Source organism: Anolis sagrei, chromosome 1, assembly GCF_037176765.1.
Source record: "Anolis sagrei isolate rAnoSag1 chromosome 1, rAnoSag1.mat, whole genome shotgun sequence".
NCBI classification, from domain to species: Eukaryota; Metazoa; Chordata; class Lepidosauria; order Squamata; family Dactyloidae; genus Anolis; species Anolis sagrei.
In genome coordinates, this window is record NC_090021.1 from 258254828 (window position 1) to 258279583 (window position 24756).

General features: G+C 41.8%; 1 protein-coding gene across 2 annotated transcripts in view; it reads right to left on the bottom strand.

Annotated features, from left to right (window-relative positions):
* ELP4 (elongator acetyltransferase complex subunit 4) overlaps nt 1–24756 on the bottom strand; it is a 182188-nt gene that overhangs the window by 147134 nt on the left and 10298 nt on the right. For both annotated transcript variants that reach the window (XM_067462690.1, XM_060766258.2), the window contains exon 3: nt 11724–11845. In XM_067462690.1, coding sequence (XP_067318791.1) covers nt 11724–11845 — 122 coding nt within the window. The remainder of the gene's footprint in view (nt 1–11723; nt 11846–24756) is intronic.

Genomic DNA, 24756 nt, shown 5'->3' on the forward strand with positions numbered 1-24756 from the left:
TGTCTCTCGGTGTGTTAAATCCCCTTTAAGATTTAGGTTTGAAGTTTGGATGCACGCTTCGGTTCAGACCTGAACATGGAGCCTGAAACAGAAACTAGCATAACTGCCACATTTGTTTCTGCATAGCAACACTCACCAGAAAAATCTTCCTTGGTCTGAAAATTCGGAGAGCATCCTTCAGAACTTCTCTCCAATAAATTCCTTGCTCTCTCTGTTGGAACTTATTACCCACTAGCCTTCATTACATTTCTCAGGTATCTGGTATCCTTCCTTCAGGTCATATGTCTTTAATCTCCCTTCTTCTTAAATCTCCTGCCATTCCTAGTGACAACAACCTACATGGTTCTTTAATCTCTGATAAACTGAGAACATCCATTTCCACAGGTTCTCAATCTGTGGATCCCCAGATGTTTTGGCCTTCAACTTCCAGAAATCCTAACAGCTGATAAACTGGCTGGGTTTTCTGGGAGTTGTAGGTCAAAACACCTGGGGACTCGCAGGTTGAGAACCACTGCCCTAACATAACCTGGGTTATGAAACATTTTGAGCCCCAAGCAGCTGAAAATTCTCATGCTGTTTTATTTATTTAAAAAAACCTTATCAGAAACTTTACTATTAAAAAGCAATATAAATAGTTTAAGAGCAGGCAACACTGAAAAAGCTGTAATGCACATGCTTTTAAAAGCATAATTGTGCATCTAGGAGGCTTCCAGAAATACGATTCTTGATTAGAGGAAAAATTGCTATCATCCTCTTCTCATTTAGCAGTGTTACAACAATTTTTAATAATGACAACTTGTTCAATGATAATTTGTTCCTTCAAAAAAAATTTTTAAATAATTTTCCCACTCTTTTTTTACAGATCACTTTCAGGAATATATTCTTATGTCTTTGTTGCTGTTTTTCTTTTTCTTCAAATTATTCCACCTTGTATCTTAAATGAAAACATTTACAATGCTTATTATATACCATAAACATTGATAACATCTTTCTTCTTTATATTTTCAAGTTATGTTTTGTAGTAAGAGCTATTTTTTAATTAATAAAGATTAAATTTTCTATCCTTTGCAGAACACCAATGGAAACTGTCATTTAAGGCATATCAACATCTCGCTAATTAAAGTGAAACATGCAGTGTGGCATGGGCTCAGGATTCTATTGCTCCTAATTCAACAGAGAAACAGTACATATCATTTATATATCTACTTACAAGTACTGATAATAAGAAAAACATTATCACTTTAATGTTATCAATGTTAGGAAAATCTGCTTGATCCACATGCCATGCATTCTAGATGTCTGTGCTAAACACATTTTCTTTGTGTGAATTTTGGAGTTTTTCTCCTTAGAGGTTTCATTTATTTGTCCTTGAAGTCTCCATAAACCCCCAAAGAACTTGAATATCTATTTTTTATATCATTTGATCACAATATTAGACAACTGCTTGTTTGAACTAGCCACAATTAGAATAAACTAGTCCCCAGAGTTCAGACTCAGCATGAAACTGTGGCCACTTCACTGCTTCACAGCATTAAGACCACTCTCCCACACATAAAAGGAGAAAAATAAACAAGTGTAATGTGAGGAAGAGACTGGGTTAGTGATGAAACAGTTCAGCCCCAGTTCAAACAAAGCCTCAAGGTAGAAGTAGTTAACCAGGCATTCTTGCATTGCCATTCTTTTTCTGTGCCCCATTAGTAGAAAATGTTGTTCTTCAAGTAAAAGTATCTGGATATAATCATAGGGACTATTTATTGAAGTAAGTGTCATATATTCATTCATTTAAGTGGTCATAGCAAAAAGAGGCAGCGGAATGCTCCAAGAGGATCTTACTAAACGGAGTAAATGCATCTTAAAATTGCAAATGAGATTCAGAGTAAGTAAGTGCATGTGGAGAGGAGGCACGCTAGAGCATGGATCCATTTTAAATCCGGTTTCTATCTCCGACTGAATTCTGGGGTTTGTAGTTTATTGAGGCTCAGGACCTGCCTGGCAGAACAGTTTAAAAGCCCCTCCCTAAACTACAAGCCCCAGAATTCTGCAGGGGGCAGAGACTGGATTTAAGTGGATCCATGCTCTAGTGCAGTGGTTCCCAACCTTTGGGCCTCCAAGTGTTTTGGATTTCAGCTCCTACAGTTCCTAACAGCTGGTAAGCTGACTAGGATTTCTGGGAGTTAAAGTCCAAAACACCTGGAGGCCCAAAGGGCTGGGAACCACTGCTCTAGTGTGATGACGCCCCTAATCTCACATATTCGCAGGTATGGTATTAAATTATGAACAAGCAGGAGTGTAATATTAGGGTTTTCACGAAGAGCTTAATAAAAAATAATAAAAATGAACCAGTCCAGGGTTATGGTGAAAAGGGTTAATTCCATGTTAGTGATCATTAGGAAAAGACTTCAAAACTGTGAATATCACAAAGCCCTTCTAATAACAGGTGTAGTTCTCGTTGCTCCACCTTAAAAGGATACTGTAGCTTGCAAATGAACAGAAGAGGGCCACCAATATATTCAACGGAGCTGGAGCAACTCTAATATAAAAAATATTACAACACTGGGGGCTTTTCATCTTAGGATAAAAGGCAATCCAGTGGATATATTGAAGTATACAGAAATATGCATTTTATAGAGACCTTATAACACTAGAACTAAGTCATCTAGGTAATAAACAGATATAAACTCACTACTGCAAGATGTAGTGATATTCACTAATGAGGATGGCATTTAACGATTAGAAAAACTCAGGATGGCCATATATTATTTTTGATATGACTTTCAATGTTGGTTGCAGGGAATGTGAGAGGGCTATACAACATATGTCCTGTTTATGGATTTCATACAGGCACTTGGCTGGCAACTGCAAGAACACAATGTTGAACTACGCAAGTCTACGGACCAGTTAGGCATATGGACATGACTCTACTGGATGTAACTCCCTCATATAGTAAAAACAAGGCTTGTGGAAAGTCCAAAACAAGATTGGTTTAAAATAAAAAAAGGTTTGTTGTGGTGCATTTTCAGGAAACACACCATGGGGAATTTTTTTATCGGATAACGGTGATCCTTACTTAATCTTTCATATGATAAATCTGAAGAATAACAAAAGGTTCAAGAAAATGATTTCAGTTAAACCAGTAACATGTAAAATCTGAAATATAACATAACACTTGTTGCCCTTGTATCCAATAACTTATTGCTGTCACCAAAGAATCTGACATATCCACTGCAGTAAGCCCCATTCAGAAAAGGCATTTTAAAAACATATGCAGCAGCAAATGTCTACAATTACTCCACTTCCTTCCTGATTGTACTGGTTTATTTAGGTGGTTCTCTATTTAACTCCAATATGTGGTCTCAAGAAATTTGATTATTCCAGGGTCGCTAAAATTACAGTCTTTATTATATTTTTGAAAAAAAGCCCTAGTGGTATTTACATCATAGTGATTATAATAATAATACATTTCATTTGTTACTTGCCTCTCCTAATGGCTCAAGGCAGGGTACATCAAAGTCAAAATATATGAACATAAAATATGTACAGTAAAAATACATAGATAAAAACATACCATTATAAAAACATACACCAAAGACAGGGTACAAAAATATAGCAGGAATAAATGCTAATTCAAAACTCATGATTCAAAGTTGACTGGGTAGGCCTGCCAGAAGAGATGAGTCTTCAATAAATTCTGACAGCTTGTCATTCCACAGTCATGGCAAAGAATGAAAAGGTCCTTTGGGTGAGTCATCAGTCCTGTTCTGGCTGGTTGGAGTAAGTGGACCACAAGAGAACCCCAGTGTCCTAAGGGGCCATAGATTGTGTGGGAAAAGGCAATCCTGTAGGTAACCTGGACCCAAACCATGTAGGGCTTTAAAGGTAAAACCAACACTGTACTTTACCCAAAAACTAATTAGCAGCCGGTGGAATGACTTTAATATGGGTATAAGATGCTCAATGGTTACAGGAACCAATCTGGCAGTCAAATTGGTTTCTGTAGCCAATATGACTGCCATGTTTTGAACTAATCGGAGTTTCCTGACTTAGTAGAGAGGTAGTCCAATGTAAAACACATTGCAGACATCCAGCCAGCACGTGAACTAACATCTTCAGTTCCTTGGATTCTAGGAAAGGGCGCAGGTGGCGTATCAGCCGAAGCTATTATAAGCACTCCTTACCATTGCATCTATCTGGGCTGACATTTGGAAAGACGGATCCAGAAGCACTCCCAAGCTGAGAATACAGTCTTTAAGGGGAAGTGTAACCCCGTCAAGAACTGGTTGACATGCCTCCATCCCCAGGTTAGGACCCTTGACAGCAAGCACCTCTGTATTATCTGGATTCAGTTTCAATTTGTGTTGCCTCATTCAGCCCACTATCTCCACCAGGCATTCATTCAGAGGAGACATACTATCCTTAACTGATATATATAACCATACTGTAAGTAAATTTCATGGCCAGACAGAGATTCTCTTAACAATACTAGAAAGTGTTGAGGTTGAGAGTTACCTATCAGCTGAGAACACTAAATGAGCACCATAGCTGAAGAAGAATTTGAAAATCAGTGTGGGAAACTGAGATCCAGCATGAGCGTTTTACTACACTGGCACTGAAATTCATTTCCAAAGTACTAATAGTAGTACAAAAAAAATTCTTTTAAATATTGAAATATGTTCTTCATTAAGATTAAATATACCTAAATTTACGGTAGTAAACCAAGGAAGTATGAACAATATAGGTTGCTTACCTGTAAACATAGTTTCCCGAGTGGTAGCCTGTGAATTCACACATGTAGTAATACTTCCTGCACGCGCAGGCAGCAACGGACACTCACGAGCTCACTCCAACTGGCCGTTAGAGTAGCCCCCGCCCTCTCCTCCTCACTCCTATAAATAGCCAGCTGCGGGGCTACGGACCAGTTCTTCCGCCGCAAAAGCAGCCAGAAGTCCTGGGCATGACCATCAGAGTGGGGAGGATGGGCGGGGATGTGTGAATTCACAGGCTACCACTCGGGAAACTATGTTTACAGGTAAGCAACCTATATTTTCCCCGCGTGGCTAGCCTGTGAATCACACATGTGGTAGACTAGCGAGCTGCTAACCTCGGTGGAGGGTGTCATGCCACAGCAGATAATAGAACAGCCCGGCCGAAGGCTGCATCTTTCTTCGATGCCACATCCAGTTTGTAATGTGTCACAAAAGTTGAAGGAGTAGACCAAGTCGCAGCTCTGCACACCACGTCCAGAGGTACTCCTTTCAGGAAAGCCGTCGATGTCGCCACCGCTCTTGTTGAATGAGCTTTGACCTGCAAAGGTAATTCTTTCCCTGCCATACTGTAAGCCTTATGAATGGTTAACACTATCCACGAGGACAGACGTTGAGATGATACCGGGAGACCAATGGTGTCCCTCTGGTATTTTAAGACTAGTCTTGGGGATTTCCTAGTACTTGATGTTCTATCAATGTAAAAAGCAAGTGCTCTCCTGACATCCAACAAATGTAAAGCCCTCTCCAATGGAGAAGTGGGGTGTTGAAATAGGGCAGGCAGCACAATCTCCTGGGAGATATGGAATTTCGTGGCCACTTTTGGGAGGAATGCTAAATCTGTTCTCAGAACTACTCTGTCCTTATGCATTCTTAAGTAAGGTTCATCACACCTCAATGCACAAAGCTCACTCGCCCTACGTGCCGAAGTTATAGCCACTAGGAATGCCGTCTTCCAGGACAAAAATGATAAATCTGCAGTTGCCATTGGCTCAAAGGGTGGCTTTGTAAGTGCTGCGAGCACTACCTCAAGACTCTAGGCCGAAACCACTGGTGTTATTGGAGGCCTGATATTCTTAAACCCTTTCATGAATTGTGACACCAACGGGTCACTGAAACAAGATGGTAAACCTGCCTTCCTGCGAAACCAGGATAAGGCTGCTAAATAAAACTTCAAAGATGTCAAGGCAAGACCCTGGTTGGCAAGGTGCATCAAAAATTCTAATATTACTGTGGTAGAGACCGCACATGGGTCTGTATTCTTCTCTTGAGCAAATTTAGTAAACCTTGCCCATTTATAAATATATGACCTTTGTGCTGCCTCTAACACATCCCTCACATCCTTTGATAAGACTGGGTCTAATTCTCCTGAAGCGGGAGAATTCTCCATGCGGTCAGTCTCAGATCCTGAACATCCGGGTAAAGGACACAGTCGTTCTGCGTCAACAAGAGGTCCCTTCTGCACGGAAGCATCCTGAACACCCCCCCTGGACAGTTGCAGTACTAGTGCAAACCACGGCTGGCGAGGCCACCAAGGTGTGATCAGTATTCCCTTGGCTCTGTCCCGGCATAACTTTGACACCACCCTCAAAATTAGCGGAAATGGTGGAAACGCGTACACTTCTTTAGCCCCCCAATGAATCAAAAAGGCATCCCCCATGCAATTCTGCACTAAGTTTTTCTGCTGTCGTGCACAAAACAGGTGGCACTTTTTGTTGGCTAGTGACGCAAAAAGATCTATCGAGGGGGTCGCCCACTCTCTGAAGAGAAGAGTCACCACTTCCCTGTTCAGAGACCATTCGTGATGACCTAGCGGGCTCCTGCTTAGATAATCTGCTAGAGTGTTTTGTTTCCCTGGCAGATGGACCGCTGTGAGGTGTATGTTTCTTTCTACACACCAGTGCCATATCCTCAGTGCTAGAGTCAGCAATGTGGGGGAATGTGTGCCCCCCTGTTTGTTGATAGAAAACATTACAGTGGTGTTTGTGAGAATTTGGATGACTTGACCGGTGAGAACCAGCTCGAAGGCTTTCAGGGCCTTTCCGACTGCCAACAGTTCCAGCTGATTTATGTGTAGGATGGACTCCAGTGGTGTCCACCTTCCTTGAGCCGTGAGGCCGTCCACATGTGCTCCCCACCCCATGAGTGATGAATCTGTTGTCATGGTTTTGGAAGGAGCAACTTCCTGGAATGGCAGTCCCGCACAGACATTGCTGCGCTCCAGCCACCATATTAGGGAGTCCCGTACTTCCCCAGGTAAAGATGGGAGTACATAAGGTTTGCGTGTTTGAGGGTTGTATAAAGAAAGGAACCACAATTGTAATAGTCTCATGTTCAGCCTTGCCAAAGGGGTCACTGCTGTAGTAGAAGCCATGTGTCCCAGAATGACCTGGATCTTTCTGGCTCTTATCCTTTTCTCCTGAATTACTTGAAGTATCAGTTTTTCTAGATTTTTGAAACGGTCGTCGGGTAGGTACGCCCTCTCCAACTCCGAATCCAGAATTGCGCCAATAAACTGTATTCTTCTTGTCGGCGTGAGCTGGGACTTTTCCCAATTCACGATGAGACCTAGGGACTGGAGAAAACATAAAGTTTTTTTGACATACTCTTCGGGAATCTCTTTAGATCTAGCCACGATTAACCAATCGTCTATATACGGATAAACCGTAACACCCGAAGTGTGCAGGTAAGCTGCTACTGCTGCCATACATTTAGTAAAAACTCGTGGCGCAGTTGCCAATACAAAAGCCAAAACATTGAAACTATAAGCATGGCTTCCTACCATAAAAGCTAGATATTTTCTGTGCTCCTTATTAACTGAAATATGGAAATAAGCGTCTTTAAGATCCACCGTTGCGAACCAATCACCTTTATTCAGCAATGGCAACAGTATTTTTAACGATAACATTCGAAATCTCTTAGGCTCTATGTAAGAGTTTACATGTCGCAAATCCAAGATTGGACGTTGACCCCCTCCCTTTTTAGATACTAAAAAGTATATTGAATAAAAACATAACTTCTGTTGCCCTAGCGGCAATGGAGAAATAGCCCCTTTAGAAAGGAGATTGTCTATTTCTTCCTGCAGTAACGGAGACTGAGGTGTGACTTTAATTTGTCCAACAGGAGGCAGTTGCTTAAATTCAATGAAATAACCATTTTTAATAATCTTTAAAACCATTTGGTCTGTTGTAATTCTTGCCCAAATATTGAAAAAGGGTGCCAAGCGGTTGACAAACGTAGGAGGCTCCCTATCATCTACCCCTTTACTTTGACAACATGAACATTCAACACATATAACATCAGTAACTTGGAGTATTGATTCAACCTTGGGGACATTTCCCGGTGAATCATTTCTGGGGCAGTCGTTATCAAAAACGCTGCTTAGGACCCCCAGTGCGGTTTGTTTTGTTTTGATATGGTTGAAAACGGTTCTTAGTTCTGAAACCTTGTTTCCTTGGCACAAACGGTCTGGAGTATTGTGTGGAGTATTGGCGTTGCTGTGTATTCATGTAATTACCAAAGCCTCTTCTATAGTATGGAGAGGTGTTCTGCCATCTTGGTCGTTGCTGGTATGTGTTCTGTTTTGGGAAACCATATATTTGTATGGTCTTCTTCATCTCTTGGTTGTGTTTCAGCTTTTCATCTGTTGTAGTGTTGAACAATCCATCATGGAACATTGGTAGCTCCTCTGTCAAGGATCTACCTTCTTCCGATAGGTCAGATGCTCTCAGCCAAGCATGACGTCTAGTTGATGTTGCAATAGCAAACATTTTGCCTGCCGACTCTGCTAAGTGTTTAGCAAACTCTTTCTGATATTTAGAGAGAAGTAGGGCCTCTGTAGCAAATGCCCTAGGCAAACGTTGTTCTTCGTCTGGCAGAATGTTAACATGTGGCAACACTTTATTCCACAGGAAAGTTTGATATGCGCTCATATAGGTTGCGTAATGAGCCATTCTGGTAATGAGACCTGCCACCATGTGCATCTTCTTTCCCATGGTATCTAATTTTTCCCCCTCTTTATCAGCAGGTGCTGTTGCTGTTTTCCTAGATTTCTTCCCTTGCCCTACTTCAGCGATAACAGTGTTTGGTCTGAATGGGCGAACCAACCAGTCTGCATTTGTTAAGTCAATCCTATAAAGATTGTCCACTTTTCTTGGCATGGCTGGTGCTGCCGCTGGTGACCCTTCTGGAACTTTTGTTAGTTTCAGCAGGTATGGCAAAGATGGTAATGCTGTAGTGTTAGGAACGTCTTGTTCATCAGTGGGAAACATTGGATCCTCCACTGTATCTTGTGGTTTGGAGGACGGTAAATCTAATGCTCTTATCATTCTGGATAAGATAGCATTAAACCTCTTGAATTCCTCCACATTAGATTTATCTTGTTCCTTGTCCTTTACTTCCTCAAAAAGAAGTGGATTATCATCTGGACTCAGAAAGGTCTCTTAATATCTCTTGATGCTCATTTAGACTTAATCTTGAGCTTGGTGTGGAGGGTCCCTCCAAGGGATCTTCATAATCTTCCTCCAATTGGCTTGGAGGAACATGCCTCCTCAAAACATGCCTATTTTTATTTTCTTTCTTTCTTTCTTTGATTATCAGGTTGGCATACATATGGGTAGGACCCGCACAGAATATCATCTGCCCTTGAGGGGTTAACTGCCAATAGCCTTCTTTAGGTGGCATGGGAGGCCGCCAGCCCTGGCAGCTAATCCCCATTGAGGAAGCCTTAGAACGGCTTCTATGGCTTCTCCCTTTGTTTTTCCTCCCCCTTTTGGGAGAGGGGGAGGAGCTGGAGGTGGAGTCAAAGGAGGAGCTTGTGGAGCTCCCCGATGGGGACCGCCTCCGGTGTCGACGTCTATCCTTCCTGTTTGGCGGGCTCCGCGATGGAGGGTGCGCTCTCGCGCGTCTCGGGGAGGCTTCTCCTTGCGGTTTGCCTGCTTGCATCGATACCGAGGGCATCGGTATCAGGGCTTCTGGAGCATCCTGGCAGACAATCTGAGCCCTTAAGGTAGGCGGCGTTTCGGATGGCTCCATTTCGGCCATCTGGCCTTTCTTAGTTTGGTCAATGGGCGGGTTTAGGGTCGCCCCTTTGGCCCCCGATTGCATGTTTTTAGCCAGAGGAGCATCTTTTGCCGCTTGTTCCTTCTCAGTTTGTGTTTGCGGCGCCATTTTTCCCTCTTGCGAGGGAAGCAGAGGCTTAAATTTCTTCTTTTTCTTTAACGCATTACTTGCGCTTTGAGAGTCCTTGAGTCGTGTCGCCATTTGTATTTTCTTAGTAGTAATTTTAATATTGGGTGTTCCCTCCATTTCTTTTTGTGGTGTAGGAAGGAGGGCTTGTTCATATAAAGCTGCCTTCAGTCTGAGTTCTCTATTCTTTTTAGTTTAGGGTGTGAAGGCCCTACAGATCTCGCATGATTGGGAGAGATGAACTTCTCCCAGGCAGCCTACACATTGTAAGTGTGCATCATTGTCTGGTATCTTATTGGGGCAAGATACACAATTTTAAAGATATTGTTTATATCTTCTTAACCGTGTATCCGTTGCTGCTTAATTGCGGCGGATTTAAAGAACTGGTCCGTAGCCCCGCAGCTGGCTATTTATAGGAGTGAGGAGGAGAGGGCGGGGGCTACTCTAACGGCCAGTTGGAGTGAGCTCGTGAGTGTCCGTTGCTGCCTGCGCGTGCAGGAAGTATTACCACATGTGTGATTCACAGGCTAGCCACGTGGGGAAACATGAATTTCTCCTGGGCTGTCTCCACCTGTCAAAATGACCTCGGTCTTGATTACAACTACTTGTATCTCTAAGTACATTTGAGTAAGACCCCACAATGCTTTGGTACAGTTTAATTTCTTATTGTATGTAGTGGTACGGCTGCTTTTTGACAGATGAACTGACTGAACAGACGTGTTTAAAATCTTCTGTATTTCATCTATAGGATTTTTACAGGGTTGTAATTTTTTCAACAATGTTACATCTTGATGCTGACTTGCTAAGAAGCTTTGAGTACAATAGGCATGAATATGTTTTCAGAAGATGATGGATAAATTGCTGGGTGGTAATGTAATATATCTGAGGCAGGTGATAGGGCTTTTTTATCTTCTACTTGTTATACGGTTTTATGATAATTATGGTCTATAAAACTATCTTTTTCCCTTACCAAAACCAGCAATATGTGTCTTTGTTCCAGAATCAAGAAACTATCGATGATATATCATAAAATTTAAGAGGTCAATGTGAAAATTTCTAGTATTAATAATCTGTATAAATTGCCTCAGTTTATTTTAAAATTATCAATTTTCCACATTTGTTTTCATACTGTTGTAGAGCAATGACTTGTTGGAATAGAGAGACAGTGACATTAGAACCTTTGGTAAAGAATAGAAAGAGCTTGTATGTGACCTGATTTCACTATTCTCCCCATTATTGCAAACTTTCTTAGATCTGGTGTAATAATGTGATTTTAAATCTTGGATTTCTATGAATCATTGCAATTAGTTTAATCCAAAAACAGGTTTATAAAAATCCTGAATAGATATTTAAAAGTATTGTATTGCATTTTGATGACTTTATATGGGGGGGGGGGGGGAGAGTTTGGAGGTATAAGATTCTTTTTAGTGTCAGAAGCAACTTGCAGTTGCTTCAGAGAACTGGCTAACTGCAAGGACATTGCCAGGAGATGCCTGGATGTTTTTTACTATCCTGTGGGAGGCTTCTCTCATGTCACCACATGAGAAGCTGGAGCTGACAGACATGAATTCACCCCACTCCCCAGATTCGAACAGCAGTCCTGCCAACACAAGGATTGGACCCATGGTGCCACCAGGGGCTCCAAGGTATGAGCTAAGTAATATAGACACCTAATTGAGTACAGGATCTTGGCATAGCTTGAGTGGTTAGCTTTGCTGATTTTAACAAAATCAGATATATTAGGAAATGATCACATGGAAGAAACCTTTTCTTTACCTTTAAGATGTCAGCAGGGTCCTCTTTATCAGAAGCAACAAATAAATTATGTCCACAGATGACTCCTTCTGCAAGGAAATGCTTGAAAAATAGATTGGCATAAACACCATATACATCTTCCTCTGTGGGAAAAACAACACAATACTAATAAGAGAATCATGTTTGTTAATGTGTAACAAAGGAAGAAATCACAAAAATTGCCAATAGTGCCTCTAGATCAGTGGTTCCCAACCCGTGGTCCATGGACCGCAAGAACTAAAAAATGGTCCGTGGCCTCACTGTTACTACACAGTTGTAATGAGAGCTATTGGTCACACGAAACCCTCTTATAGTGCCGAGGCTTATCAAATATCGTTTTCTGTGGGCAAGCAGATGGCGACTACTGGGTGGCATATGTTCTGTATCGGAAACTAGAGCTGATGTGGTGTATTCAATGCAAGTTTCTAAACCAGCACCACAAATAACCAAACCGAATCTAAAGTTGACCAAAAACTGATTTGTAATCATTTTGATACTAATGTTGGAGAGTGGGTCCTGGTCAAAAAATGGTTGGGAACAACTGCTCTAGATGAATCCATACATTTCTCTTCATAGGGCTGCATTATCACAGTGAACAGCACAAAAGAGACTGATGGGGCAAACATTAAGGGTCTGTTATAAAAAGCAACAGCTGGGAGGATAAGACGGTGAGGAAAAAGACACCTCTAGAAAATTCTCCAATACATAACAAGATGAATTGAAGCAGGGCATGCTGTTTAATAGTTACATGCCATTTTAATAACTTACTTTCCTTTAAATGCAGCTCCCTTTCAGAATCCCAAATTGAAGTATTTAATCTAGTGCTTAATCAGTTATGACTTGGAGAAGGCAGAATTTTTTCCCTTATCTTCTAGAAGTTTCAAGATTGCTACAACACATTGGTTCAAGATTTCACTGAATGTACTGAGATATTAAATATAAAATATCTGAAATTTGTGTAGAGATATCAATGTAAAAGATCATTATATTATTATTAGCAACTGATACAGTCTACTGTATCTTTGAATTATAATGCAGTTCTGTACATAACTACTGTACATATGTAAATCCCAGTGTTCTGTGGAGTTTACCTACAGTTAAGGAGAAAAATGTGGTATGAATTATCTTCAATCAAATGTCTATTTAAACATTCTCTGGTCTGCTATTTCAAGAAAGTACAGAATTAAGATAAGCCGTTTCCATGACTTTTGAAAGGGAATTTGTTTTCTGCAACCCCCCACCCCAAACATCTTTTTAAAATATTGTAAAGTTCAGATTCTGAAGCAATGGCTTCACTAAAAATTACACTCTGTATTGTATCAAAAGATAACAAACAGTTCACAAAATTTTCCATCTAGAAAAAAAGAAAGACTAAATTCCTTTGTATCTTTTAAGATACATGGGGATTTGACTTCAAGAATACAGCAGTAGGAGATATTAAATATTAAAATCTGACATAACGGGATCTGAACCAAGGTTTATATTCTGTTGTTGTGCTTAGGGTTCAGAGATGTATGCTGCAGGCAACTTTAGGCTGCTTTAGAAATGAACTAGACACCAGCTGTGCTCTGAACTGCTGCCACAGGAAAAGATGTGCCACTGCAGCCAGGATTTACCACTAGAAGAAAACTTGTTGACATGATAAATGTATAAATTTGAAAACTGAAGGTATGAGTCTATTGCAGTTAGTACTCCAATACATGCACTTCCTTTGTTTTTCTTTGTGACCCTTCCCTTCTTCTAAATTGATCAGGACAGTACTATACTAAGAAATGAAACACTTATTTTCACTTCTACGAAGCCCTACCGACTCCAATGGACTTATTGTACATGCATGTAGCAGATTTCCACAAAGTGGTGTCTTGGAGATGTTTTGTAATAGTACTTCCACAATTGAAGGAATATAAATGAGAGCATACTCCTATCATTGCGTGAACAGGACCACATCCTGAAATTGTTGAACTCACTGTCTTCCCTGCTCATTCCATCTACTTGAGAAAAAAAGATCTCAGGAGAGACCTAGTGGATAAGACAATGACTAGGATCCAATTCAGCCAAGTCACTCATTAATATGATTAGTAAGATTAATGAGACCTTGAATTATTTCCCTGCCTAAGCTGACAAAGTTGTTGTGAAGAAAAAAAAAAGTAAATTGTCTTCAGCTCTTTAGAGAAAAGGAAGAAGAAATAGATATTATTATATATATACATATATATGTCTCGAAATTTTAGTTAAAAATTGACCCCCAAAACCTGTGTCAACATATTCCTGGACTGATATACATATTGTATTCCAACTCTTATTGAAAAGGAGTCATCTCTGAATGGAGTGGCAAAAGGTGAGAGCTTAGTCCCAGGAGAAGTTTAAAGATATACGGACCAGTCTACTCTCTCTATTGTAGCATTGCTTTTGGCCTTTATAAATGCCTGGATGAGGAAATGGTGGCAACAGTTAGGGGCAGCTGGCTTCTTGAGGAAATCCCCTCTCTTCTGAATGAACTTCTTACTGATGAGTCATATCAAAATCCATAATTTGGCCCCCAAAATAGCCCTTGAGTCCTACATGAGAACTACTTATATACTATATACAAAAATTAACCAAAAGCTAAAACATTTTGTGTAATTTTCCTTCCTGAGGAAGGAAAAGTAAACATAATAATTAAAAATGGGAGGTAGAAAATACAGGTTAATCTATTTTTTGTAACTTAAGATAGAGGCTGTTGGATTTAAATCTAAAACTTGGATATATGTGAATTTAATTTACACTGATGCATCTAAACTATTTTTTTTAAAAAAATAGGTTAGTTGCATCAAACATTATTATGGTTTAGACAAAAATACAGCAAATGAACTGCTGTGATTTTGCAGCAATACCTGCATTCTGCTTTGTGAGCAAACATTACATAAGAATGCACAATTAAAAGAATATGAATGTATTTCAAACCTTATTTTTGCGGAATGTTAATTATATATCTAATTTTGGATTCTCTAATGCTAATCTTACAGTAGGGCTAAACTGGAAGTCCAAACTAAACTTGGAACACTTCAGTGTGTGTGAAAGTGTTCAAAAGATTACACATGTTTCAGAAAGCCTTCACAGACAATATATCTTAAATGATTAAAGTCAATGCTTCTGCAAGAATCCTTTGGCTCTTCAGTTTGTCATACAGAGAACAGCTTTTTATTGATTAATTTCTAGGTCACTAAACTTTTGTTTATTCAAAAAATCTAAAGTGCACTCACATATAAGGCTTTTCTGATAGCACCCATTGTTCCCAGGTTCAGTTGAAAGCATGCTCAGCCTGGATCTCTCCTTATCCCAATTGATTGTTACAGGTTTTTTAGCACCATAGAAACTGGCTCTTCTTACATCCCCCCCCCCCCACATAATTTAAGAGAAAAATGTAAATACTTCCTAATATTCAAACAACGTGGGAAAACAATGCTGTAAGCATAACGTGCAAATTGAGCAAGACTACAAAATTATTGAGCATATAAATTTCAGCATAACTAACACATTATGTACAAAAATATTTGCCTATGACTTGCGTGATTTCGATTGGCACTTAGCATCACCGCACATACATTTAGTAACTCCACCTCATTACAAGCCCCATGGATATGGAAGGGGATTTCATGGAGGGCATGTCATGAGTTTCTAGAATAGTGATTAACATGCCTCAGGGAAGCAGAAGCATAAAAGGAACAGCAACTGTAGAAGCACTGAGAAACAAGGCTTGTAGGAAATTATGCAGGCTTTGCCTGAACTTGCCCTTGGGATGCAAGTCTATGACAGAGCAGATACCACAAGGAAATGCTGGTTCAAATCTGCCATAGTGGAAGCAAATGCTCTTGGCATACAAAGGAAGGATGGCATGTTCTGATAGAAGCAATAGGGACCCATTATCCAGGAGATCAACACACAGATTACATTTTGATCAGTCAAGAGGTGTCTTTTGGGGAGGGTTCTTTACTTTGAGGAGACCCTCCATTATTTTCCCTAATGGGAAGTGATCAAATGCACTCATATATAAAAAAATAATCAAGGTAATTTGTGTCAGCTACGTTGCAGAAGGCACCACAAGACATGTTTTTCTCATGATTGGCTTCTCTTGAATCTGTAGCTCAGGGGAAGATGTTGATCCAGAATACAATGCTACAGCTAGTGGAGCTAGCCAAGCTGTGCCAGGGGACTGTTCCTGCCTGTGAATGATGCAGGAAGGGAATAGCATTGCTACTGTTTCAGATTTATGTGTGTGATAATACATGAAATGCTATAGATTCTCGTAGCCCCAGCAACCTTGCCAAACGGAGAGTCCACTGGAGTTTCCAGCCAAACTTAGTGACCCCTTCTAAACAGCTGTATAAAATCCAGATTATCTGCTTCAAACGGGATTATTTGGCAGTGTAGACTCATATAATCCAGTTCACAGCAAATAATGTGGGCTATCTGCCTTGATATTCTGAATTATATGGCAGTGTAGAAAGGTGCAATGACAAAAACAGAATGATCTAAGACAGGCTTGCAATCCTCAGGCAAATTGAGGTTATGGTGGGCACACCCAGTATCCAAAGCTGCTAATTGTCTTGTCCTCAAGGAAAGATCCTCCCACAGATGTACTCCTGTCAAACACTGTGGGCCCCATTCAGACTCCCAGCTGTGGAAAGAGAGAAAAATGAAAGACCTGTATATGTAAATATGGGAAATGAAAAAGAGTGCGAGACAATTTAACGAGTCTGTTATTTATCAAACTCATATCGAATTCAATAAAAATAAATGGAAAAAACATAACTATGAGGAAAGTTTCTGTGCAGTGTCCTTTGCTGTAAGAACTGGGTATAGGTGGTCTTGCTCAATCAAAAGACAGATCAGGAAACAGGACTCCAGCCTGTGCTTGATGGGATTACACTCCCTCTGAAATCTGAGGTTCACAATTTATATGTACTCCTGGACACAGATCTGAGTCTGGTTGCCCAGATTTTGGCAGTGCCCAGGAGTGAATTTGCTTAATTAAGTTAATACTGATGCAATAGCAGCACCTAGTTTCTAGAGATATGGCTACAGTGAAACATGCTCAGATTACATCACATTTGGATTCTTGCTAACACACTCTACCTTTGGAAACTACTGTAGGCCAAAATACTGCTGACAGGTTGGAATCTGAAAGACCATCTTATCTACTACAAATCTCCTCAAATTTTAAGATATCCAGGGAAAGCTTTTTCTTAGTCCCATGATCATGACAGGAACTTTTGGGGCCCTTCCACACAGCCATATAACCCAGAATTTCAAAGCAATAAATTTCCACAATATCTGCTTTGAATCCACACTGCCATATATTCCAGTTCAAAGCAGAAAATTTGGAATTTCATTCAGCTGTGTGGAAGGGGCCTAAGTGAGGACATGGAAAAATCTGTCTATCCAAATTGCTGGCAAGCAAAGACCTTTTAATTAGGCAGGACTGCGACTCATTAGAATGAACGTTGACTAGCAGAAAGGTTTTTTTTAATGTGATGTTATCTGCTTTTACTTTTAAATTATGTTTTAAATGTGTTTTAAACTACACATTTTAACTTGGTGTTGGACTAGAATTGTTTATTTTTAAATTTCAGCTATATTTTGTTTTAATTTGTTGTAAGCTACCTAATGTTCCATGTCAGGAGAAAGGTAGGACTTCAGTTCAACAAACAACACAAAATAATAGATAAGAATGTTTCTGCAAGGCAATGGGGTGCCTTAGGTCCAAGATCAAGAGCGTCATGACTGAACACACTGTGTAAACCGGCCCTCCATTTGAGCTTATTGAAGAGGATGGTGCTTGTGAAGATGTTCTTTGTACTCAGAGGTGAGGATGCTGCACTCTTGGTCATGTTACCCTAGTAGAAGTCACAGGCTGTTATCTATAGCACCATATGCTTCCTCTCTTTCAGGCAGCCCCTCCAATTCTTGGATGAGGCAGCAGCATCCATGAAGTTTTACAGTATGCACAGCTCTACTGATCTGTTGATGTGATTCAGTTTGCTATATTTGTCTCTGTTTCTTGTCGGTAATATATCAAGAGGCCTCTGGGTACATCTTGTCCCTATGTGTTCTTCCACCTCAGCTGAGAACTCTGCACCCCCACTTTTTATTCTACTCTGAACAAATGATATTTTGATTTCTGTGGAGCTTATCAGTGCAGTGCTACTCCATATCACTTTTCTATCCCACATAGAGAGTTTAGGATTTCCAACATTTAAAATTACTAGTGATAACAGATCATTATGAGAGCCAGTATTGTATAGTGGTTTGAACGCTGGATTATAGTTCTGGAAACCAGAGTTCAAATTCCCATTCAGCCAAGGATACCCACAGAATAATATGAGGCAAGTCACAGTCTCTCAGGCTCAAAGAAACAGAAAGGCAAATTCTCTCTGAACAAATCTTGCCAAAAAAACCCCCCTCAAAACCAAAACCACATAGGGACGCCTGAGGGTCACCATGAATTGAAAATGACTTGAAGGCACACAACAATAACTGAGGTTGCTAGAAATCCCTTTAGATAACAAGCATTGGAAAATATGGGGATGGAGTACTGAAATGTTGGGTAGCAGTAAAAATGATATTATGTAGATAGTCTAGACAGGTTGCCCTAGAGCTGTGGAGAAATCTGTCACTATCCATCCTTATTACCTTAATAAACTAAAACCATATCTACTGTGATTATTCACATTTCTAAAGAATAACAATTAAGATCTAAAGTGTACATTTCCTAAATTCAAGAACATTTCACTTAAATTGCTGTAGGTGATGAGATCAGACTGCTATAATCATCCCCAATATCTAAATATTTTAATAATGTCCACAGTAGTTATTGAGCTCAAAAAAGGTTAGTTTGTGTCACTAGTATTTAATTAGCACATGTCAATACAAAGTTAGCAAACATATATATTACAATTCTTGGCACTCTGCCATTTAGCAGGAAGGTAAAATTTGACAACTCATATTTTGTGTAATTATATTTAGCAAATCACTGTTTTGTACTTCTCTAGAGATTACCTTTTTCAACTTTTAAAAAGGTGATAAAGTCAATTATGTTGACAAGTGAAAAGTACTCTTTAATAGACAGCTTAAATTGCATACCTAAAACAAAAAAGGTGGCTAATTAAAATAGCTGAAATTGCTACAAGGCTTAGACTGAACAAGAATAGTCCTGCCTATAGTCTACTAAACAGTTTAGCTTTTTTTAAAAACATGACCTCAGCTACTGAAAAAAACCTCTTGTGAGATAACCTTTTTAACTATACTGACCTCCTTAACAAACACCCAAAACTAATTTAGAAGTTATGCAAGAATGTATTAGAATCCAGCTTCATCACAGAAAATTAAGATGAAGCAGATATGTAATAACAGGTTTTAAACCCAAAATAAAATTATTATATGTTTTCCCTTAAAATGTTGGGGGGGGGGGCAACAAAAACACTTACTCTTGGTGATTATCAAGTAATCACACACACACACACACAGTCATTTTGGACTTAAGTTTTACATTTTGAAAACAGTGGGCTCTCCATATCCACTGGGGTGACACACACTCTCCACAGATGCCAAAAAAGGGGATTAATTCATTTCATTTTTTTTGTGTCAGGAGGAACTTGAGAGACTGCAAGTCACTTCTGGTGTGAGAGAATTGGCCGTCTGCAAAGATGTTGCCCAGGGGATGCCCAGATGTTTTATGTTTTTACCATCCTATGGGAGGCTTCTCTAATGTCCCTGTATGGGAAGCTAGAGCTGAGACGGGAGCTCACCCCGCTCCCCGAATTCGAACCGCCAACATGTCAGTCAGCAGTCCTGCTGGCACAAGGGTTTAACCATCCTATTTTATTAACTGGCACCAACATGTTTATGGATGCTTGACCATTTTATGTATATAATGTGATTATCTGGGATTGGTGGAAATTGTAGATTTATCGATAGTAAACTAGCCACCATAATGTATATTGAATAATAAATATAAGAATGTAATATATGAAAGGATCTATGTAATAGGGGAGCAATTCAATTTATTTTCACCTTAGAGGCAGGTTTTTTTTTCTTAACCTGTCAAGACCCAGGCCAGGCAGAAACACAAACGGCACCGTTGGAGTTAAAGGAAGGTGTTTAATGTCTATTAGCAAAACAAAGGAGACTCTTATCTTCAGAGATGTAAACTAAGGAGGCTTGCAGTCAGCAGAAAAGTAAACAAACCAGTCTCAGTCAGCCTTGACTGACGAAAAGGAAAGTCAGTCTTTAAACCAAAACAAACAGCTTGAATTCAGCAAGGAAACATAGTCCATTCCAAAAGCCAACGAAACAGCATACGGCAATCCTCATGAGGAGCGGTCCAATGAAGTTAACAGGAACAGGCAGAGGCGTAGTCAGACAGTCCGAGGGTCAAGGCACAGAAGACTCACGAGTCAGGAACCAGCAGGGTTGTTCACAGGGTCAGGTAACACGAAGCTGCAACAAGAACTCAGGGCAGGAGTTAACACAAGGCACACGGCATGCGACACTTTGAACTCTGCGATTCGTCTGTCCCCAAGCTGCTGCTTAAATCTCATCCGAATCGCTGGAGTTACTGTCAGCTGGGTCCAAATCCTCAGGTGAATCCAGGCTGCGCCATTGTTGCCAGTCAGCACTCCGTGCTCCATCCTGCAAAGAATCATCTACAGCCCAATCATCCTGAAAACCCTGGAATTCACCACTTGAGGAGGGGGCATTAAGGACATCCATGACTTCCTGCACTTTAGTCCAATCCAGATCTTCCTCTTTGCTGTCAAAGTCCCCACAATCTGCTACATCTCTCGGGCGCTTAGCAACAGATCCTACATCGCTATTTGAGCTGCTGGCTGCTCTTTTTACACCTCTGTAATCGTCCAGCTCCATCTCCTCGCGAGTAAAACCTGCAAAATCCTCCTCATCGGTACTCTCTAGAAACAAGTCCCTGATCCTTTTCAGCTGCCGCTGAGCTTCATCATTCTCTAAGCCACGTTTCCTTCTACTACTGGTAGTAGGTGCATGAGACAGACGCTGAGTCTCAACACTATCCCCCCCCTCCAAGGCCCCCCCCTCCACAGGCGGAGCCATAGGGCGGGAAATACTCTCAGTCACTTGAGGTCGAGATTCAGAGGTAGCTAACTTGAGCATAGAGCGATGGAACACCGGGTGCACTTTCAAAGAAGGAGGCAGTCGCAAACGAAAAGCTACAGGCGAAATCTGCTTAACAATACAATAGGGACCCACATAACGAGGCGCAAACTTGCCCCCAGACGGTTTGAGATGCTTGGAAGAGAGCCAAACAAGATCCCCCTCCTTGAGTTCAGCACCCTCCTGCCGATGCCTATCAGCCTGCGCTTTCTGAGCATCCTTGGCTTCTATAAGAATACGGCGAGCAACATCATGTAAAGCAAGAAATTCATTGGATCGGTACACAGGATCTGTGGAAACAACATCATGCGCCGGAGCCGACCCCCACCTGGGCTGCATACCATAAACCAATTCAAATGGAGAGTGGCGACTGACAGCATGAGTCGCATTGTTGTAGGCGAATTCCGCCACAGGGAGCCACTGCACCCAATCCCCAGCTTGCTGCAAACAAAAACAACGCAAATACTGTTCCAAAAAGCCATTCACTCGCTCCGTCTGGCCATCCGTCTGTGGGTGAAAAGCAGAGGAGATATTGAGCTTGGTCCCCATCTGGGCTTGGAATTGCCTCCAGAATCGTGACACAAACTGAGGGGCGCGATCTGAAATTATAGTGTCCGGAGCCCCGTGTAACTTAAAGACATGCTTCATAAACAACTTGGCCAACCCAGGTGCTGTGGGAACCTTAGCGCACGGTACAAAATGTGCCATTTTCGAAAATAAATCCACTATAACCCATATACAGGCATATCCCCGTGCCCTAGGCAGATCTGTAATGAAATCCATAGAAATCACTTGCCAAGGTCTCTCTGGCACTGACAAAGGAGATAACAGGCCGCTTGGCCTCCCAGGAGCATGTTTGCATTGTTGGCACACCGCACAACTGTCACAATACTGCAAAATGTCCTGCCTCATTTTAGGCCACCAAAAATTTCTAGAAATTAGTTGCACGGTCTTAAACCTCCCAAAATGTCCTGCAGCTGGTTCATCATGGTGGGATCTAAGAATCTCAAGACGCAAAGTGCCTGCAGGAACGTACAGCTGCTCTCTGCGCATTAAAATCCCACCCTCATTGTGGAGGTTAGCGATTACAGGTTTTTGGCCATTCTCCAACAGGGTTAGCTGTTCCTGAGTCCAAATGTCCGCAGCTTGTGCTGCCTTGACCTGGTCACAAAGATCCCCCGCACCCTCCATTAAGTTCAAGGCTGCTGTAGGTAATACAGTCTGCATAATGGGTGCTGTATTAGTCTTATATTCAGATTTCCTAGACAAAGCATCCGCTCTCAAGTTCAATTTCCCCTCAACAAACTCAACTCGAAAATCAAACCGGCTAAAGAAGATAGCCCACCGGATCTGACGCTGGTTCAATTTGCGGGCAGTTAGCAAATGCTCAAGGTTGCGATGGTCAGACCGCACCACCACCTGGTGCCTAGCACCTTCCAGCCAGTGCCTCCAAACCTCGAAGGCCACCTTGATCGCCAAGAGTTCTTTCTCCCAGATTGTGTAGTTCTGCTCACATGGAGATAACTGGCGTGAGTAAAAGCCACAAGGGCGCAAGATACCAGTCGCATCCAACTGGGACAGGACCGCTCCCAATGCGTAATTGGAGGCGTCAGCTTCCACCACAAAGGGACGATTCACATCAGGTTGGCTCAGGACTCTCCCATCAGCGAAGCTGCATTTGATGGTCTCAAATGCCCTCTGAGCCTCCTTAGTCCACGCGAAAGGCTGGTCCTTTTTCAAAAGGCGAGTCAACGGCACCGTGATGTCTGCATAATGGGGAATAAAATCTCGATAATAATTAGCAAAGCCCAAGAAGCGTTGCACATCTTTCTTGGAAGTGAGTTCCTTCCAAGAATGGACAGCGTCTACTTTATGCGGGTCCATTTTCACCTCCCGCCCCGAAACGATGTGTCCCAGAAACTCCACCTCAGAGACGTGAAATACACACTTGGAGGCCTTGGCAAACAGGCCGTGTTTCCGGAGCCTCTGTAACACCATCCTCACGTGTTGTCGATGCTGCCGAAGATCTTTCGAGTAGATCAAGATGTCATCCAGATAGCAAACCATGAATTTGTCTAGAAAATCTCTAAACACATCGTTCATTAACCGTTGAAACACAGCTGGTGAGTTACATAACCCAAAAGGCATGATTAAAAATTCAAACGCGCCGAGATACGTGTTGAAAGCGGTTTTCCACTCATCGCCTTCCTTAACTCTAAGCAAGTTATAGGCTCCCCTTAAGTCCAGTTTAGAAAAGACGGAAGCGCCTTGAACGCGAGACAATAACTCAGGGATTAGTGGCAACGGATAACGATCCCGTATGGTAAACTTATTCAAAATACGATAGTCACAAACTAAACGTAAATCACCAGTCTTCTTGGTCACGAAGAAAACTGGAGCGGCAGTAGGGGAACTGGATGGTCGGATGAACCCTTTGGCCAGATTCTCCTCAATGTAGTCCTTCAAGGCCTGACGTTCTGGAAGAGACAAAGCGTACACCCTACCCGCAGGCAACTTGGCATCCTCCATCAGCTTGATCTGACAGTCATAAGGCCTATGGGGTGGGAGTTTGTCAGCCTGAACCTTGCTAAACACGTCATAATAATCCTTATAACAGTCCGGAACCCCCTCGATATCCGTTGGATTTACTGCCAACGTGCCACAAACGGCTGGTGCTAAGGTAATGGTCTTGGCTTGCCAGTCTATTCTGGGATTAATCTTGGACAGCCAGTCCATGCCTAAAATGATGGTATACCTAGGCAGGGTAATCACATCCCAGGAAAACCAGCCCTCTACACCCTGAGCCTCCCACTTCAGGGGCCCAGTTTCCAGGGTGACAGACCGGTGGCCAACTAAAGCTCCATCTGCTCCTTCCACCCACTCTGGCTGTCTCTTCTTATGTAACTCAACGTGATGTTCAAAAGCGAAGCCTTTGTCCATATAGGACCCTGTCGCCCCAGAATCCACAAGGGCCCAGGTGGAGAATTTATTACCTTGACTGGAACAGAGTTCAATGGACAAAAACACATGGTCCTTACACCGGGGCCACTGAACCACTGGCCCTAATGTGCTTGCCCCTGAGCACATTAGGGCTGGCCTTTTCCCTGCTCCTTAGGAACCTTGGCCGGGCAGTTGCGGGCGAAATGGCCCCCCGCACCACAATACAGACATAAATGCAACTGACGCCGTCTCTCCTTCTCCTCCTTGGACAGCCGGCGTTGACTCCCCAGCTGCATTGGCTCCTCAGTATCCAAACTGGAACAGGCAGCGGCGGTGTTGACATTAGAGGGGACGGCGGGCAAGGTCTGCGGCTGTAAATACCCCTCCTTCCGCAGCATGTTCTGTCTTCTCTCCAGCCGAAGAGCTGTTTTAGTCAATGCCTCCCAGGTCTCCGGAGGTTCAAAGCGTGCTAATTCAATCTTTAAAGCTGGAGCAAGCCCCGCTGTGAAGCAAGTCATAAAAGCTTTCTCGCCCCAGTCTAAATGCTGTTTCAAGTAATTGAAACGATTCAAATAGTCCGTCACGCACTCCTTCCCTTGCTTGATAGCATGTAATTCACGACTGGCATTTTCTTCCTGGAGAGGGTCTCCAAACACCTCCTTAAGAGCGTCCAAAAAGCCAGCGTAATTATTCAGTAAGGGGCTATCACTGTTAACCAAATTTACAGCCCACTTACCCACTCGGCCCGACAGGAGGCTGATCACAAAAGCCACTTTGCTTTCATCAGTAGAGTAATCTGTTGCAGGCACTTGCTTAAAATAAACCTTGGTCTGCATCAAAAACAGTGGCAAACCATCCTTTTCTCCAGAAAAGCGCTCGGGAACAATAACACGAGCCTTACGCGGCCCGC